This window comes from Schistocerca piceifrons, chromosome 6 (assembly GCF_021461385.2).
Source record: "Schistocerca piceifrons isolate TAMUIC-IGC-003096 chromosome 6, iqSchPice1.1, whole genome shotgun sequence".
Taxonomy (NCBI): Eukaryota; Metazoa; Arthropoda; class Insecta; order Orthoptera; family Acrididae; genus Schistocerca; species Schistocerca piceifrons.
The window spans coordinates 35,961,350-35,980,430 of NC_060143.1; the positions used below are offsets into that span (position 1 = coordinate 35,961,350).

Here is a 19,081-nt window from a genome sequence, read left to right on the forward strand (position 1 = left end):
AACTTCTTGTGTTGTGCGCCGTACACAATACTGTAATGTGTGTGTACAGCCTTCCGCATTTAGTATTTTCCAATAAGGGAACAACAACCTAACCACAAAAAGCCCCCAATATCACTACACCACCTTCTACTTCACTGTTTGCACCACACATGATGGCATGTAACATTCTCTAGGCACTCAGCAAACCCAAAACCTTTTGTCAGATTGTCACAGGGTACAGCCTGATTGAACACTCCAAATCACTTATTTCCAGACATCCACTGTCCAGTGGCATCGTTCTTTACTCCACCTCAACTGTTGCTTAGCACTGACTACAGAAATGTGTGGCTTATGAGGAGCTGCTCAACCACTGTACACTGTTCATTTAACTTGCTACAAACAGTCATTGTATTATCTGGACTGCTGGTAGTATTTTGGAATTCACGAAGATTCCTTCCACTGATTTCATGCAAAGTTTTACAAGCACCCTCTGTGGTGCTTGACATCCTTATCTGTAAGTACATGAAGTCTGCCTGGTCTTGGATTAGCTGTGGTTGTTTCTTTGTGTTTGTGTTTCCATTTCACAAACACATCACCAACAATCAACTTGGACAACTTTAGAAGGTTTGAAATGTCCTGAATGGATTTGTTACTCAGGTGACATCCAATGACTAGTATACATTTGAAGTCACTGAGCTCTCCTGACTAACCCATTTTGGTGTTACCACTTCTCTGCTGACAACCTGACATAATACGCATACACCCTATCTCCTTTATTACTGGCAGGTCCACCTCTCAAGACATCTGTTAGTGAATTCCACATTACACGGGGGTGTCCAGGTACTTTTGATCAAAGAGGGTAGACCTGTTTTCTCCTTTGTCCCGAATCTGAGTGACCTACCCTTCTTGATAACCTCCCCAAACTATCCCGCTTTCCTCCCTCAGAAAGTTCCATAAGCTATGGTATATTTTTGTACTTTGGTGCATGTCTGTCAGTAGTACACACAATTCTACCCCCTGAAGGTAAATTATGGCCAGCGATTCTGTCTCCTCATATCAGTAATATGCCTACAATGTACAGACAAGGAGGGAGAACAGATGTAAATGCAATGAAACAGGAGGTAATTCCTTCATACTTGGGGATGAGCAATAACAAGTAGCATACTGCAGGGCACTTGCTATTCTGAGATAAGGGGAATCAAGCACAGCAAGATAACAGTCACTAAGCAAAAACACTACAATGCCAGTACTGCCACAGAAGCAGCAGCTGATGAACATTACTGAAGTTCTAAGATGGCACATTGCAATGCTTCAAGGATATGTGGGCAGCAAATGTAGAAGGTAACAAAGGAAGAAAAAACAGGAGAGTGGTGAAGCACAAGGGTAGATGGGAAAGGGATGATCTGCGATACCTTTCTATCTTGGGAGAATGCGACTATCAAATTAATGGCTTTGTTCCCAAAATGAGATTTTCAGTCTGCAGTGGAATGAGCACTATCTGAAACTTCCTGCAGATTAAAACTGTGTGCCGGACTGAGACTTGAACTTGGGACCTTTGCCTTTTGCAGACAAGTGCTCTACCACCTCCTTTCTTCCAAGAGAGCTAGTTCTGCAAGGTTCGCAGGAGAGCTTCTGTGAAGTTTGTAAAGTAGGAGACAAGGTACTGGCGGAAGTAAAGCTGTGAGTATAGGGTATGAGTCGTGCTTGGGTAGCTCAGTTGGTAGAGCACTTGCCCGCAAAAGGCAAAGGTCTCGATTTCGAGTCTCAGTCCGGCACACAGTTTTAATCTGCCAAAAACTTTTTTAATGGCTTTGTGTTTGTGGTAACCAAATTTACGTAGGAAATAGCACAAAAGCAACAGTATTTAACAGACATTGGACCACCTGGGCTGTAAAGATCGTATGAGCAGGTTAAAGTATAAATAATCACTCTGAAAAGGCATCAACATCAATACACAGTAAGACAAATAAAATAGGAATTTGAGCATAAAAACATACCTCCTCTTGTCTATAACCAAGAATTCTGTTGTATTTTGAGGGATAACCCACAAATTTTCCTTTGAGAAATGCTATGTAGAAAATAGATGTGTAGTAGTTAACAAACTGAAATAGATAGATCTTCAATGTAAGGCTGTCATCAAATTCTGTCTGTGTACGAAGAAGCTCCCATTCAGTGAGGCGAACTGCTAGCCAGTCGTAGAACTGTAACAGACATTTCAGATGTTAGCGGTCAACTGGCATGCTAAAGAATAGATGTAAAACAGCAATAGCTAAAGAAATAACATTTTATCGTACCCAGTTAAGAGTCATAATGCATATCAAGTTGATTGTAGCTGCTGTTGCTGGTATAAACATAGTTATGTACCCCGTGGCATCATTATTTGGATACAGTGACAGTGAGGTCAAAACTGACATACGATAAAGTACAACTCCAAAAACAGCACCAACGGCCAAAGCAATCTGTAACATAATAATGTCAATTAAGGCTGGTTAAAAATTTTTGCATTCATTTTAATCAAAATAGTGCCAAACACCCCCCCCCCCCCCCCCCCCCCCATGAACCATGGACCTTGCCGTTGGTGGGGAGGCTTGCGTGCCTCAGCGATACAGATAGCCGTACCGTAGGTGCAACCACAATGGAGGGGTATCTGTTGAGAGGCCAGACAAACGTGTGGTTCCTGAAGAGGGGCAGCAGCCTTTTCAGTAGTTGCAAGGGCAACAGTCTGGATGATTGACTGATCTGGCCTTGTAACAATAACCAAAACGGCCTTGCTGTGCTGGTACTGCGAACGGCTGAAAGCAAGGGGAAACTACAGCCGTAATTTTTCCCGAGGGCATGCAGCTTTACTGTATGATTACATGATGATGGCGTCCTCTTGGGTAAAATATTCCGGAGGTAAAATAGTCCCCCATTCGGATCTCCGGGCGGGGACTACTCAAGAGGATGTCGTTATCAGGAGAAAGAAAACTGGCGTTCTACGGATCGGAGCGTGGAATGTCAGATCCCTTAATCGGGCAGGTAGGTTAGAAAATTTAAAAAGGGAAATGGATAGGTTGAAGTTAGATATAGTGGGAATTAGTGAAGTTCGGTGGCAGGAGGAACAAGACTTCTGGTCAGGTTACTACAGGGTTATAAACACAAAATCAAATAGGGGTAATGCAGGAGTAGGTTTAATAATGAATAGGAAAATAGGAATGCGGGTAAGCTACTACAAACAGCATAGTGAACGCATTATTGTGGCCAAGATAGATACGAAGCCCACACCTACTACAGTAGTACAAGTTTATATGCCAACTAGCTCTGCAGATGACGAAGAAATTGAAGAAATGTATGATGAAATAAAAGAAATTATTCAGATTGTGAAGGGAGACGAAAATTTAATAGTCATGGGTGACTGGAATTCGAGTGTAGGAAAAGGGAGAGAAGGAAACATAGTAGGTGAATATGGATTGGGGGACAGAAATGAAAGAGGAAGCCGGCTGGTAGAATTTTGCACAGAGCACAACATAATCATAACTAACACTTGGTTTAAGAATCATGAAAGAAGGTTGTATACATGGAAGAACCCTGGAGATACTAAAAGGTATCAGATAGATTATATAATGGTAAGACAGAGATTTAGGAACCAGGTTTTAAATTGTAAGACATTTCCAGGGGCAGATGTGGACTCTGACCACAATCTATTGGTTATGACCTGTAGATTAAAACTGAAGAAACTGCAAAAAGGTGGGAATTTAAGGAGATGGGACCTGGATAAACTAAAAGAACCAGAGGTTGTACAGAGATTCAGGGAGAGCATAAGGGAGCAATTGACAGGAATGGGGGAAATAAATACAGTAGAAGAAGAATGGGTAGCTTTGAGGGATGAAGTAGTGAAGGCAGCAGAGGATCAAGTAGGTAAAAAGACGAGGGCTAGTAGAAATCCTTGGGTAACAGAAGAAATATTGAATTTAATTGATGAAAGGAGAAAATATAAAAATGCAGTAAGTGAAACAGGCAAAAAGGAATACAAACGTCTCAAAAATGAGATCGACAGGAAGTGCAAAATGGCTAAGCAGGGGTGGCTAGAGGACAAATGTAAGGATGTAGAGGCTTGTCTCACTAGGGGTAAGATAGATACTGCCTACAAGAAAATTAAAGAGACCTTTGGAGATAAGAGAACGACTTGTATGAATATCAAGAGCTCGGATGGAAACCCAGTTCTAAGCAAAGAAGGGAAAGCAGAAAGGTGGAAGGAGTATATAGAGGGTCTATACAAGGGCGATGTACTTGAGGACAATGTTATGGAAATGGAAGAGGATGTAGATGAAGATGAAATGGGAGATACGATACTGCGTGAAGAGTTTGACAGAGCACTGAAAGACCTGAGTCGAAACAAGGCCCCCGGAGTAGACAATATTCCATTGGAACTACTGACGGCCGTGGGAGAGCCAGTCCTGACAAAACTCTACCAGCTGGTGAGCAAGATGTATGAAACAGGCGAAATACCCTCAGACTTCAAGAAGAATATAATAATTCCAATCCCAAAGAAAGCAGGTGTTGACAGATGTGAAAATTACCGAACTATCAGCTTAATAAGTCACAGCTGCAAAATACTAACACGAATTCTCTACAGACGAATGGAAAAACTCGTAGAAGCCAACCTCGGGGAAGATCAGTTTGGATTCCGTAGAAACACTGGAACACGTGAGGCAATACTGACCTTACGACTTATCTTAGAAGAAAGATTAAGGAAAGGAAAACCTACGTTTCTAGCATTTGTAGACTTAGAGAAAGCTTTTGACAATGTTGACTGGAATACTCTCTTTCAAATTCTAAAGGTGGCAGGGGTAAAATACAGGGAGCGAAAGGCTATTTACAATTTGTACAGAAACCAGATGGCAGTTATAAGAGTCGAGGGACATGAAAGGGAAGCAGTGGTTGGGAAGGGAGTAAGACAGGGTTGTAGCCTCTCCCCGATGTTGTTCAATCTGTATATTGAGCAAGCAGTAAAGGAAACAAAAGAAAAATTCAGAGTAGGTATTAAAATTCATGGAGAAGAAATAAAAACTTTGAGGTTCGCCGATGACATTGTAATTCTGTCAGAGACAGCAAAGGACTTGGAAGAGCAGTTGAATGGAATGGACAGTGTCTTGAAAGGAGGATATAAGATGAACGTCAACAAAAGCAAAACAAGGATAATGGAATGTAGTCTAATTAAGTCGGGTGATGCTGAGGGAATTAGATTAGGAAATGAGGCACTTAAAGTATTTAAGGAGTTTTGCTATTTGGGGAGCAAAATAACTGATGATGGTCGAAGTAGAGAGGATATAAAATGTAGGCTGGCAATGGCAAGGAAAGCGTTCCTGAAGAAGAGAAATTTGTTAACATCCAGTATTGATTTAAGTGTCAGGAAGTCATTTCTGAAAGTATTCGTATGGAGTGTAGCCATGTATGGAAGTGAAACATGGACGATAAATAGTTTGGACAAGAAGAGAATAGAAGCTTTCGAAATGTGGTGCTATAGAAGAATGCTGAAGATTAGATGGGTAGATCACATAACTAATGAGGAAGTATTGAATAGGATTGGGGAGAAGAGAAGTTTGTGGCACAACTTGACCAGAAGAAGGGATCGGTTGGTAGGACATGTTCTGAGGCATCAAGGGATCACCAATTTAGTATTGGAGGGCAGCGTGGAGGGTAAAAATCATAGAGGGAGACCAAGAGATGAATACACCAAGCAGATTCAGAAGGATGTAGGTTGCAGTAGGTACTGGGAGATGAAAAAGCTTGCACAGGATAGAGTAGCATGGAGAGCTGCATCAAACCAGTCTCAGGACTGAAGACCACAACAACAACAACAGTGCCAAACACTATGTTGCTTATGCAGATGAGTGGTTTACTGAGTCACAATACATTAGTAAAAGCATAAAAAAAAAATTGAAGATATAAAACATGTAGCAAACTCTAAGTCAGTTCAATGAATGGTCAACAATAAATCACCTCATAATGAAAATTTTTGTTATCATGGGAGATTTTATCACTAGGCATACAAGTGAGCCATAAATGTGTTAGTAAGTTCGGATTGGGAGCAACGAATTCAAGCGGTGATTAAGAGGTGAGAAATTATTAGAACTTTGTAAACAACATGAGGTGGTTATAACAAAACTGTTACGAAGCTCCAAAGAGAAGATACTATGCTTTGAAGACCCCTGGCTATACTGGCAGTAATATGACTAATTATGTAACAGTAAAGCAGAAGTACAGGTATCAAATGAAATCTATGCCTTTATTAAAATTGCTTGTTAGCTGACACTTCATCTATTGGAGCTGGTTTCCTATAACCAGAGTGCACTCTGTCACCCTGATCTGTTTGCCATTGCCAAACTGCCACGACAAATGGTCAGTTCACATCTGATTCCTTATCCGCCTTTCTTTTGTAATGTGTTTCAATCCCAAATCCTGCGTCTGCCTCTTATTTTCCCTTTTGTAAGACATGATAATCTCTCTCTCTCTCTCTCTCTCTCTCTCTCTCTCTCTCTCTCTCTCTCTCACACACACACACACACACACACACACACACAATGGGGACTAAATCAACATGGTTTATACACAGCATTAGCTGAACAGTACTGGATCCTTTCACACAAGACATGATTCGGCATCACATATTGAGTCATCATCATCATCATCATCATCATCATCATCACAGGGGTCAGCCTACAGTAGGCGAGCTTCAAATGACATCACATAATGTTGAACATTTCAAAGGCAATAAATAATCATTGTAACTTGGTGCTGTAGAGGAGTAAATATCAACTGCAATGTGAATAATGATGTAGCATAGTGGTTAAGATACAGCTCTAACCTGCAGTATATATATATAATTTTTAAATCTTTATCAAAATGACTGATTTTTTAATTCAATTAATTGGTTTAAATGTAATTTTTTTTCTTAATAATCCTCGTCATGTCAATTTCATTGTTATCTTGACTTTTCTATTTTCCTCTTTTTTCATTTGGAGTCTGTTGTGTCTTCTATACCTTATAACTGAGTGCCAACCAGGACTGTTCATCGGTTGGTATCACATCAGCTCGTGTAGCCAGTGTGAGGACAGTTTCAGGTAACTAATGAAAGTGAGAAATTACGGTTCACTTTTGGTGTTGAAACGGAAATATTTCTGCCTTGAGTTTGGCCCACTGAAGTCAGCTGTAATTGCCATGAACAAAGTGAGCACGATTAATACAGGGCTATTACAAATGATTGAAGCGATTTCATAAATTCACTGTAGCTCCATTCATTGACATATGGTCACAACACACTACAGATACGTAGAAATACTCAAAGTTTGGTTCGGATGAAGCCGCACTTCAGGTTTCTGCCGCCAGAGCGCTCGAGAGCGCAGTGAGACAAAATGGTGACAGGAGCCGAGAAAGCGTATGTCGTGCTTGAAATGCACTCACATCAGTCAGTCATAACAATGCAACGACACTTCAGGACAAAGTTAAACAAAGATCCACCAACTGCTAACTCCATTCAGTGACGGTATGCGCAGTTTAAAGCTTCTGGATGCCTCTGTAAGGGGAAATCAACGGGTCGGCCTGCAGTGAGCGAAGAAATGGTTGAACACGTGCGGGCAAGTTTCACACGTAGCCCGTGAAAGTCGACGAATAAAGCAAGCAGGGAGCTAAACGTACCACAGCCGACGGTTTGGAAAATCTTACGGAAAAGGCTAAAGCAGAAGCCTTACCGTTTACAATTGCTACAAGCCCTGACACCCGATGACAAAGTCAAACACTTTGAATTTTCGGCGCGGTTGCAACAGCTCATGGAAGAGGATGCGTTCAGTGCGAAACTTGTTTTCAGTGATGAAGCAACATTTTTTCTTAATGGTGAAGTGAACTGACACAATGTGCGAATCTGGGCGGTAGAGAATCCTCACGCATTCGTGCAGCAAATTCGCAGTTCACCAAAAGTTAATGTGTTTTGTGCAATCTCACGGTTTAAAGTTTACGGCCCCTTTTTCTTCTGCGAAAAAAACGTTACAGGACATGTGTATCTGGACATGCTGGAAAATTGGCTCATGCCACAACTGGAGACCAACAGCGCCGACTTCATCTTTCAACAGGATGGTGCTCCACCGCACTTCCATCATGATTTTCGGCATTTCTTAAACAGGAGATTGGAAAACCGATGGATCGGTCGTGGTGGAGATCATGATCAGCAATTCATGTCATGGCCTCCACGCTCTCCCGACTTAACCCCATGCGGTTTCTTTCTGTGGGGTTATGTGAAAGATTCAGTGTTTAAACCTCCTCTACCAAGAAACGTGCCAGAACTGCGAGCTCGCATCAACGATGCTTTCGAACTCATAGATGGGGACATGCTGCGCCGAGTGTGGGAGGAACTTGATTATCGGCTTGATGTCTGCCAAATCACTAAAGGGGCACATATCGAACATTTGTGAATGCCTAAAAAAACTTTTTGAGCTTTTGTATGTGTGTGCAAAGCATTGTGAAAATATCTCAAATAATAAAGTTATTGTAGAGCTGCGAAATCGCTTCAGTCATTTGTAATAACCCTGTACTTCTGCTACAAACTGTTGACTGCCATTTTCTTAGATACATGGCATATCACTAGGTTGTGGTTAGGTTAGGACATGGATGTAATTGAAAGCTATAAAATGTGTTGTCTGCTGCCATTCAATCAGTGGTCACTTAAAATCAGCTGCAGACAGAACATCTCATATTCCCAACATAAGTGATGACAGCCACTTACAATATTACTCAGCATTACATGCAACAGCACTTCAGCACTTGTGAAGTAACCTGCCACATTTGCATGATACCTATAACCGAGCAGTACCTGATGTGGCAATTCTATAGCAGCAAGTGACAGATGTCAACTACCAAGTAATTTTAATTGGACTGTACTCACAGTTACACTGGTGCTAATACAGTTAAGGCCCATACACTTATTGCAGCAAACTGCAATACCAGATTTAAGAAGCATCAGCTGAAATAACAAAAAAATTGGGCAATATACAAACTGTAGAAGGCAGATGCTGTGCAGGAATTCCAGCACGTAACACTGGAATCAGACAGGAAAGAAAGCAGTTGGGATGTTATGAATTAAGTACAACAAGTGCAGCCACAGACAGATTAGGAATAAGGAAATTAGAACATAGGAAGCCTTAGACAACCCCAGAAATATCAGAACTCATTGACAAAAGAAACAGACTAAAAGAAACAATCTTTCTCGGTTGATTCATCCACTTACAAACCAGTCTCCCCCAAGTCTGTCTGTCTGTCTGTCTGTCTCTCTCTCTCTCTCTCTCTCTCTCTCTCTCTCTCTCTCTATCTCTCCCCCCCCCCCCCCCACATCAACCATTCCCCCTATTCCTCACACTCCTACCTTCTACATACTTCCTAAAGTCCATAAGCCCAACTACTCAGCAATACCCTATTGTGGCCAGTTACTGTCTCCTCATTGAGATAATCTCTGCTCTCACAGAACAACACCTTTAGCCTGCTACCCACAACTCATCCTCTTATCTAAAAGATATCAACCCTTTCCTCCATGATTCTCCACAGTTTCTGTGCCTTACCCCATGGTGCCCTGCTCATCACATTGATCCTTTACACTAACATCCCTAATGCCCATGGTCTTGCAGCTATGGAACACTACCTTTCTCAAAACCCGGTGGTTACCAAATCTAAAACCTCCTTTCTGGTCAACACGAACAACTATATCCTCACCCACAATTACTTTTCCTTTGAAGGCATCACCTACAAACAAATCTGGGGTACAGCTATCAACAAACCACCTTCCTCAATGCTGACCTCCACTCCATCCATTGACTACATCATCAGTACCTTGGTCCATATCATACCTAACAACCACCAGCAATACCTTCACTATGACAGCTACCGCCCATTCCATGCCAAGAAGACCCTCCCTTACAGCCTCAGCAGCTGTGGCTGCCACATCTGTAGTGACGAACAGTCCCTCTTGAAATATACCAAGGGTCTAACTGAAGCCTTCAGCCTCCACAGATCATAATTACCTTCCCAACCTTGTACAAAACAGATCTCCCATGTCTCATCGCTCCAGTCAAAGTCCCACCATCATGCCACAGAGGAGCGTTTCCCCCCATGACTCAGTGTCATCCAGGACTGAAGAAACTGAACCACATTCTCTGTGACTGTTTCGACTAGATCTCGTCTTTCTCTTGAACGAGGAATGTCCTACTCATTATCCTTCCACACCCCTCCCACAGTGATATTCCGCTACCCACCAAACCTACAAAATATCCTCGTCCATCCCTACACAGCTCCTGCTCCCAACCACTTGCCTGAAGGCTCACTTCCCTGTAGTTGCCTGAAGGCCCACTTCCCTGTAATAGATCTAGATGCAAGACCTGTCCCATATATCCTCCCACCACCACCTATTCCAGTCCGGTCACAAGCATCACCTATCCCATCAAAGGCAGGGCTATCTGTGAAACCAGTCAAGTGATGTACAAGCTAAGCTGCAACCACTCTGCTGCATTCTATGTCGACGTGACGAACAACGAGCTGTCTGTCCGTATGAATGGCCACCAACAAACTGTGGCCAGAAAACAACTGGACCACCCAGTTTCTGAGCACACTGCCCAAAACAATGTTCTTCATTTTAATGACTGCTTCACAGCCAGTGTCATCTGGATCCTTCCTACCAATGCCAACTTTTCTGAAGTTTGCAGCTGGGAACTCTCCCTGCAATATATCTTACATTCCTATAAATCCTCCTGACTTCAACCTCCCTTAGTCATTGTGACTCACCCACCTATTGTCTTCCCTGTTCTGACTCCAGCACTACACAGCCTTCTAGACCACCAGTGCACCCACAGTATTTTTACTTCTCTATTTTACCAACCCCCCCCCCCCCTCCCCCCCTCCACCTCCCACCATCTAACCTGCCAACTGCACCTAGCTGCCCTAATGTCTCTCCTCCACCTTGAACCTGTGTATGCTCCCACAAGCAGCACTTTAATGTCCCCCAGCCCTACCCTGCTATCCCTCCCCCTCCCCGCCCCAGCCTCCTCCTCAACCCCACCGCCAAGATTGCTTCTCCAACCATGCACAGCTGCAAGCGGTTTGTCCTCGGCAGCCAGACACAGTGGTTATGTGTGTGCGTATGTCATCTAATTCAGAACAAGGCCTTTTGGCTGAAAGCTTACTTGTTTAACAGTCTTTTTCTTGTGCCTGTCTGCCACTCACAATCTACTTTTCATAATACTGTCTTCTTCTGTGTTTTTTTTTTTTTTTTTTTTATTAAAAGTTTATTATTCCTGGTACACAAATGTTCATTTTTCATGTGCTACTTACATTCAGGTTACTCAAGTAAGACAATGTACTACGTTTGGTCATTTAACGCTTAGCCATGCTGGACATTGGTAAGCCTGAGGTGATTTTGCCCAATGTGAACAGCCTACAAAGAACAGAAGAAGCAGTGCTCTCGAGAATGAATTACGAATTTTTTAACAAAAATGCAAGACTCAGTGCCTGCTGAAGGATAGTCAGTACTGCGACTTGCCTTGAGACTGTCTCGATTCTGGCCTCACAATCCAGTGCTCTGGTTTGAGCAGGTAGAAGCAAGCTTCCATTACATGGGTATAACTACTACACTAGTGCAAACAAATTTGCTCTGGTGATGAGTCAGTTCTATCACCATTATGCAGCTGAAGTCTAAGACATAATTACTGCTCCTCTTGCACAAGGTTCTTATCACAAATTCATAACAGAACTGATTTGGACAGTTTCTGCCTCGAAAGAAGAGTGCAGGCATCAAGTTCTAATACAGGAAGACATAAGAGACTGAAAGCTGTTACAATACCTGAGACACTTATGTACCAAGATCAATGTGAAAAATCATACCTGAGACACTTTACATGTGCTCTGGAGTATTTCTACATTTCTACATCTACATCTACATCTACATCTACATCTACATCTACCGTCTTCTGGTCCAGACTAACGCTATTATAGCATCTCAGACAGAAATGCCATTATATGTCATCGCAGATCTGGATGACAATTCAAGATTTAATAATGCCACATCAGTCAATGCAGTAGTGATGCCATGCAACAGTGTGTTGGCAGTTATGTGCAGAGATTTTGACTGCCCAACAGCTGAACAGATAAGTGAACTGCTGTTTTGTCACAACTTGTGGACATTGGCTCAGATTTGTGCATTTATCCATGGAATTTAACCTAAAATAGTCGGTTGCCAACTTCATTCTATCTTTCTGCACAAATAGTTTAATTTATAACGACTTGAGGTACACAATATACTGAGCTAGACTTGGGACTGTGACATATTTTTGCCTGGAATTTCACAGTTACTAACATCACAGATCTCATAATCTGAGCTGACTTCCTGGTGCATTATCGTCTACTACAGGATGTATGAATGTACTAGCTGTTAGCAAGTGGCAGAAAGCTTTGGTGACAGCTGATTAGTCACAGAACATTGAAATGAAAAGTCAAATCAGCTGTCACCAGAGCTTTCAGCCACTCGCTAACAGCTAGTACATTCATAATCAACACCATACAATTCAAACCCCTTCCCTCCAAAACACACTCTCCCTCTCTCTCTCTCTCTCTCTCTCTCTCTCTCTCTCTCTCTCTCTCTCTCTCTCAAACACACACAATACAAACATCATGAACAGAAGTTGGTTTTGAACATAAACTTCGTTAGGTTGGCAACAAGTAGGTAAACACACCAAAGAGGAGGAAACACATAATGCAGTTGCAATATTTATGTTGTTAAAAGCACAGTGACCAAAGGAATAGTTATATCGAGTAGCAAAAGAACAATAGTACACCACAGAAAAGAAAGAGAAACATGGTGAACAGTGTTAAAAAGGTCTGAACTCAAAACTTTGCTTATATGTCAGTAATAAAGCGGTAGTGCGACCTCAAGAACAGATGAGAGGAAATATAGATCACAGAAAAATTGTAAGTAATTACTTTTTTACATATTAAATCATTACATGAACTGTTTTATAATCTAAAAATAACACAACTGTATCATTATAGATTTCACTGATGATATCTTAGAACAAGGAAAAAAGTGAAACACGCCTGGGAAAAATAAATTAGGTGGCAGCAGGAAAAGGCAGTTTTATTTCCAAAATAAGTATAGCACCAACAACATTTGGCAGAAGTAGTCAAACAGTTTAGAACAACATGGCTTGATGTTATATACTGCCAAGTGTGTTTTTGGTAAACCGCAGATTATCATCTTAGGCAAGACGGGTCAGGGTGTGCCAAACTTCATGCGTGCAGTATGTGCGGGCTGCAGGTGGGCCAAGGCTGGGACTGTCACTTGGCTTTGCTCGGTCCTCCTCAGAGGTGCCCGGAACAGCGTGACATTTCATTTAGCATTGCAGTGTGGCATTTTTCAGTTCGGCAGAACTGTGGCATCGCGCTGTTTACCCTTCGCTATTTGTTTTTGGAATGTTCGTTCACAGTTCGAGTGGCTGTTTGCACAAAAAAAGGCAGTCTAGTGATCTACTGCCACAATCCTTTAAAATGAATGGGAACGACATAAGAGGGATGACAATTCTCAGCTGATGTAAGTGGCGGGTAACGCTTATTTATTATGAAATGACATTACAGTGCAAAGCAGAGAGAATTCAAATATTTAGATGACAATGAAAGAGCAAAAAATTACAATGATCGACAGATGGGATTCATTGTTCTGTACATCAAAAAACAATTGTGCTAAATTTGCAGATATAGGGCACGTGAAGATATTGGTGGTTTGTTGTTGTTGTTGTGGTCTTCAGTCCTGAGACTGGTTTGATGCAGCTCTCCATGCTACTCTATCCTGTGCAAGCTTTTTCATCTCCCAGTACCTACTGCAACCTACATCCTTCTGAATCTGCTTAGTGTATTCATCTCTTGGTCTCCCTCTACGATTTTTACCCTCCACGCTGCCCTCCAATACTAAATTGGTGATCCCTTGATGCCTCAGAACATGTCCTACCAACCGATCCCTTCTTCTGGTCAAGTTGTGCCACAAACTTCTCTTCTCCCCAATCCTATTCAATACTTCCTCATTAGTTATGTGATCTACCCATCTAATCTTCAGCATTCTTCTGTAGCACCACATTTCGAAAGCTTCTATTCTCTTCTTGTCCAAACTATTTATCGTCCATGTTTCACTTCCATACATGGCTACACTCCATACGAATACTTTCAGAAATGACTTCCTGACACTTAAATCAATATTGGATGTTAACAAATTTCTCTTCTTCAGAAACGCTTTCCTTGCCATTGCCAGCCTACATTTTATATCCTCTCTACTTCGACCATCATCAGTTATTTTGCTCCCCAAATAGCAAAACTCCTTAAATACTTTAAGTGCCTCATTTCCTAATCTAATTCCCTCAGCATCACCCGACTTAATTAGGCTACATTCCATTATCCTTGTTTTGCTTTTGTTGATGTTCATCTTATATCCTCCTTTCAAGACACTGTCCATTCCATTCAACTGCTCTTCCAAGTCCTTTGCTGTCTCGGACAGAATTACAATGTCATCGGCGAATCTCAAAGTTTTTATTTCTTCTCCATGAATTTTAATACCTACTCCGAATTTTTCTTTTGTTTCCTTTACTGCTTGCTCAATATACAGATTGAACAACATCGGGGAGAGGCTACAACCCTGTCTTACTCCCTTCCCAACCACTGCTTCCCTTTCATGTCCCTCGACTCTTATAACTGCCATCTGGTTTCTGTACAAACTGTAAATAGCCTTTCGCTCCCTGTATTTTACCCCTGCCACCTTTAGAATTTGAAAGAGAGTATTCCAGTCAACATTGTCAAAAGCTTTCTCTAAGTCTACAAATGCTAGAAACGTAGGTTTGCCTTTCCTTAATCTTTCTTCTAAGATAAGTCGTAAGGTCAGTATTGCCTCACGTGTTCCAGTGTTTCTACGGAATCCAAACTGATCTTCCTCGAGGTTGGCTTCTACTAGTTTTTCCATTCGTCTGTAAAGAATTCGTGTTAGTATTTTGCAGCTGTGACTTATTAAGCTGATAGTTCGGTAATTTTCACATCTGTCAACACCTGCTTTCTTTGGGATTGGAATTATTATATTCTTCTTGAAGTCTGAGGGTATTTCGCCTGTCTCATACATCTTCCTCACCAGATGGTAGAGTTTTGTCAGGACTGGCTCTCCCACGGCCGTCAGTAGTTCCAATGGAATATTGTCTACTCCGGGGGCTTTGTTTCGACTCAGGTCTTTCAGTGCTCTGTCAAATTCTTCACGCAGTATCATATCTCCCATTTCATCTTCATCTACATCCTCTTCCATTTCCATAATATTGTCCTCAAGTACATCGCCCTTGTATAGACCCTCTATATACTCCTTCCACCTTTCTGCTTTCCCTTCTTTGCTTAGAACTGGGTTTCCATCTGAGCTCTTGATATTCATACAAGTCGTTCTCTTATCTCCAAAGGTCTCTTTAATTTTCCTGTAGGCGGTATCTATCTTACCCCTAGTGAGATAGGCCTCTACATCCTTACATTTGTCCTCTAGCCATCCCTGCTTAGCCATTTTGCACTTCCTGTCGATCTCATTTTTGAGACGTTTGTATTCCATTTTGCCTGTTTCACTTACTGCATTTTTATATTTTCTCCTTTCATCAATTAAATTCAATATTTCTTCTGTTACCCAACGATTTCTACTAGCCCTCGTCTTTTTACCTACTTGATCCTCTGCTGTCTTCACTACTTCATCCCTCAAAGCTACCCATTCTCCTTCTACTGTATTTATTTCCCCCATTCCTGTCAATTGCTCCCTTATGCTCTCCCTGAATCTCTGTACAACCTCTGGTTCTTTCAGTTTATCCAGGTCCCATCTCCTTAAATTCCCACCTTTTTGCAGTTTCTTCAGTTTTAATCTACAGGTCATAACCAATAGATTGTGGTCAGAGTCCACATCTGCCCCTGGAAATGTCTTACAATTTAAAACCTGGTTCCTAAATCTCTGTCTTACCATTATATAATCTATCTGATACCTTTTAGTATCTCCAGGGTTCTTCCATGTATACAACCTTCTTTCATGATTCTTAAACCAAGTGTTAGTTATGATTATGTTGTGCTCTGTGCAAAATTCTACCAGGCGGCTTCCTCTTTCATTTCTGTCCCCCAATCCATATTCACCTACTATGTTTCCTTCTCTCCCTTTTCCTACACTCGAATTCCAGTCACCCATGACTATTAAATTTTCGTCTCCCTTCACAATCTGAATAATTTCTTTTATTTCATCATACATTTCTTCAATTTCTTCGTCATCTGCAGAGCTAGTTGGCATATAAACTTGTACTACTGTAGTAGGTGTGGGCTTCGTATCTATCTTGGCCACAATAATGCGTTCACTATGCTGTTTGTAGTAGCTTACCCTCATTCCTATTTTCCTATTCATTATTAAACCTACTCCTGCATTACCCCTATTTGATTTTGTGTTTATAACCCTGTAGTCACCTGACCAGAAGTCTTGTTCCTCCTGCCACCGAACTTCACTAATTCCCACAATATCTAACTTCAACCTATCCATTTCCCTTTTTAAATTTTCTAACCTACCTGCCCGATTAAGGGATCTGACATTCCATGCTCCGATCCGTAGAACACCAGTTTTCTTTCTCCTGATAACGACATCCTCTTGAGTAGTCCCCGCCCGGAGATCCGAATGGGGGACTATTTTACCTCCGGAATATTTTACCCAAGAGGACGCCATCATCATGTAATCATACAGTAAAGCTGCATGCCCTCGGGAAAAATTACGGCTGTAGTTTCCCCTTGCTTTCAGCCGTTCGCAGTACCGGCACGGCAAGGCCGTTTCGGTTATTGTTACAAGGCCAGATCAGTCAATCATCCAGACTGTTGCCCTTGCAACTACTGAAAAGGCTGCTGCCCCTCTTCAGGAACCACACGTTTGTCTGGCCTCTCAACAGATACCCCTCCGTTGTGGTTGCACCTACGGTACGGCTATCTGTATCGCTGAGGCACGCAAGCCTCCCCACCAACGGCAAGGTCCATGGTTCATGGGGGGATATTGGTGGTACAAATAGTAATATTCCTGAAGTTGCACCCATTATTCCATTGTCAGTTGCAAAAATTTTCAATGGAAATGAATAAAGGGTATGGAGACTTCATATATTACTGCAATGTACGTTGGTGAAGTCTAGGGTCATGCCTGAAATGATTTTTCGATTTAAGGGGAGGTTTACTATCTTTGGCCTGAAAAAAGCATGTTCTTTGAGAATTTTTTTCTCAGCATGTGTTATAGATATCAATGTCAAATTTGGTCAAGATGTTTATAGATATTTTCTCCACAAACTGGAATTTTTTCGACCACAAATGTCGAAGAGCAACAGCGGAAGTGGCGTTGGAACGAAACAAAATTTTGATGTAGACCTCCATGCGTGGTATGCCACAGGTCAGCCGGCTCGTCTGAAATCAAAATTGAGTTGACATTAGCAAAGTATACAAGATTCTTTAGGAGTTGTATCTCACTTAAGTTATTTGGACCATACGAAACAAAATGGCAGCCATTGGAAAAAAACAGGGTTTTTTTCATCGATTTTTCGACTTCGTCGGCCAAGTAAAAATATTTATAGTTGATGGATCAGAATAAAACTGGTACAACTCCTAGACAATTTAGTTACCTTCATTGGAAACAAAAGAATCATGCCAATCTGTTCAGTGGATTTGAAGTTACCATACCACACATTACAAAAGCGTCATTTCGAGAAAAACGCATTTGAAGTTTTGACTTGATAAAAATGCAATATTATGCAATGTATGTTCAATCTGCTATTCCGTGTCCATAAACTAGTCTTTCCTCTTGCCCACAGAGGGCATTCTGCTCGATCTGGGCCATCCTGCTCTGCTCCAGAGTCGCTCGTACGGCCGGTGACAAGCGGTTTTCGGCCGCTTGAATTCGGTGGTCGTCCGAATGCTTGGAGAACTGCGTCGAATAGAGTCCCAGGGTGGCATCCATCATTGTCATGGTCTTCAGAATTGCTGAATACCCTTCGTTCAAGCTGCTCACTGCCAGGAAAGTCGCAATTTCCACATTCTTCACACCAGAATGCAAATGCTTGGGTGCTAACTTCCAAACACAAGTGTTCAAACTTTCATTTGAATTTTGTGTCTTTCCTCCCAAGCACCAGTACAATAACTTGTCCTCCGAAAGAAAAAAACTGATGCGTGAAAAACGCCGATTTCAGGCAGATGCATTTTTTTGTTCAACTGCGAATAACAAACATTTCCATTCTGTATTCAGAAAAACCGTTTCAGGGGTGGATTCTAAACACTTTTATGGATCCAAAAATACAATTTTAAAAAAATCGATTTTTTGAACTTGAAGTAGTAAACCTCCCCTTAAAACTTGGTAATGTTCAGCTTATAAAGAAAAAAGGAGTTCTGGAATGAACGTTAGAACATCTGGAACAGATTGCAGACTTTGTATTTTAAGTGGGCTTCACTGCACACTGCCCACAATAAAACATTGCAAGGTAACTTCTTTCTGGTTTGATGGGGAGAAATTTAAGAAGAAAATCATGTTGTAGAAGGGGCACATTCTGCAAAGACAGTCCAGTTCCCTAAGCTCACTGATGTTAAAGGAAGAGTGAGCTTTGAAGAATTCATTGCAGCCTTGCAAGAATTAGGATAATTTTATAAAGGTTTTGAGGACACTGTCTGTCTTCACCTCTTTTTGAGCTGTTTTAGAAACTGTTTGCCATTTCAATTGAAAGTACCCATATGCATATGCAGACATAACTGATTTACCTGTCTATATTGCTTTCTTGAGGCAGATTTTCCAAGTCCCCATAATGAGGTTGCAGAAGTGCTACAGTATTTTGATCAACTATTTGTGTGAAAGATCTTTTTTCTGATTATGAAACTAAACAAGTCACGATTACATGGCAACGTGAGTGCGAAACCCTGTGAAATTGTCTGTGTGTGTCCATATGCCAACAGTTTGTACCAGATAAAAATTATGTTATATATTCAGCAAAAATAATTAATTAATACTGAAAACTTGTTTTGTCTATGATCTATGTTG

General features: G+C 41.5%; 1 protein-coding gene across 3 annotated transcripts in view; it reads right to left on the reverse strand.

The window, feature by feature from the left end:
* LOC124802977 (anoctamin-1-like) overlaps positions 1–19,081 on the reverse strand; it is a 265,666-nt gene that overhangs the window by 17,375 nt on the left and 229,210 nt on the right. For all 3 annotated transcript variants that reach the window (XM_047264075.1, XM_047264076.1, XM_047264077.1), the window contains 2 exons: positions 2,274–2,438; positions 1,977–2,180 (listed from right to left, as the gene is read on the reverse strand). In XM_047264075.1, coding sequence (XP_047120031.1) covers positions 1,977–2,180; positions 2,274–2,438 — 369 coding nt within the window. The remainder of the gene's footprint in view (positions 1–1,976; positions 2,181–2,273; positions 2,439–19,081) is intronic.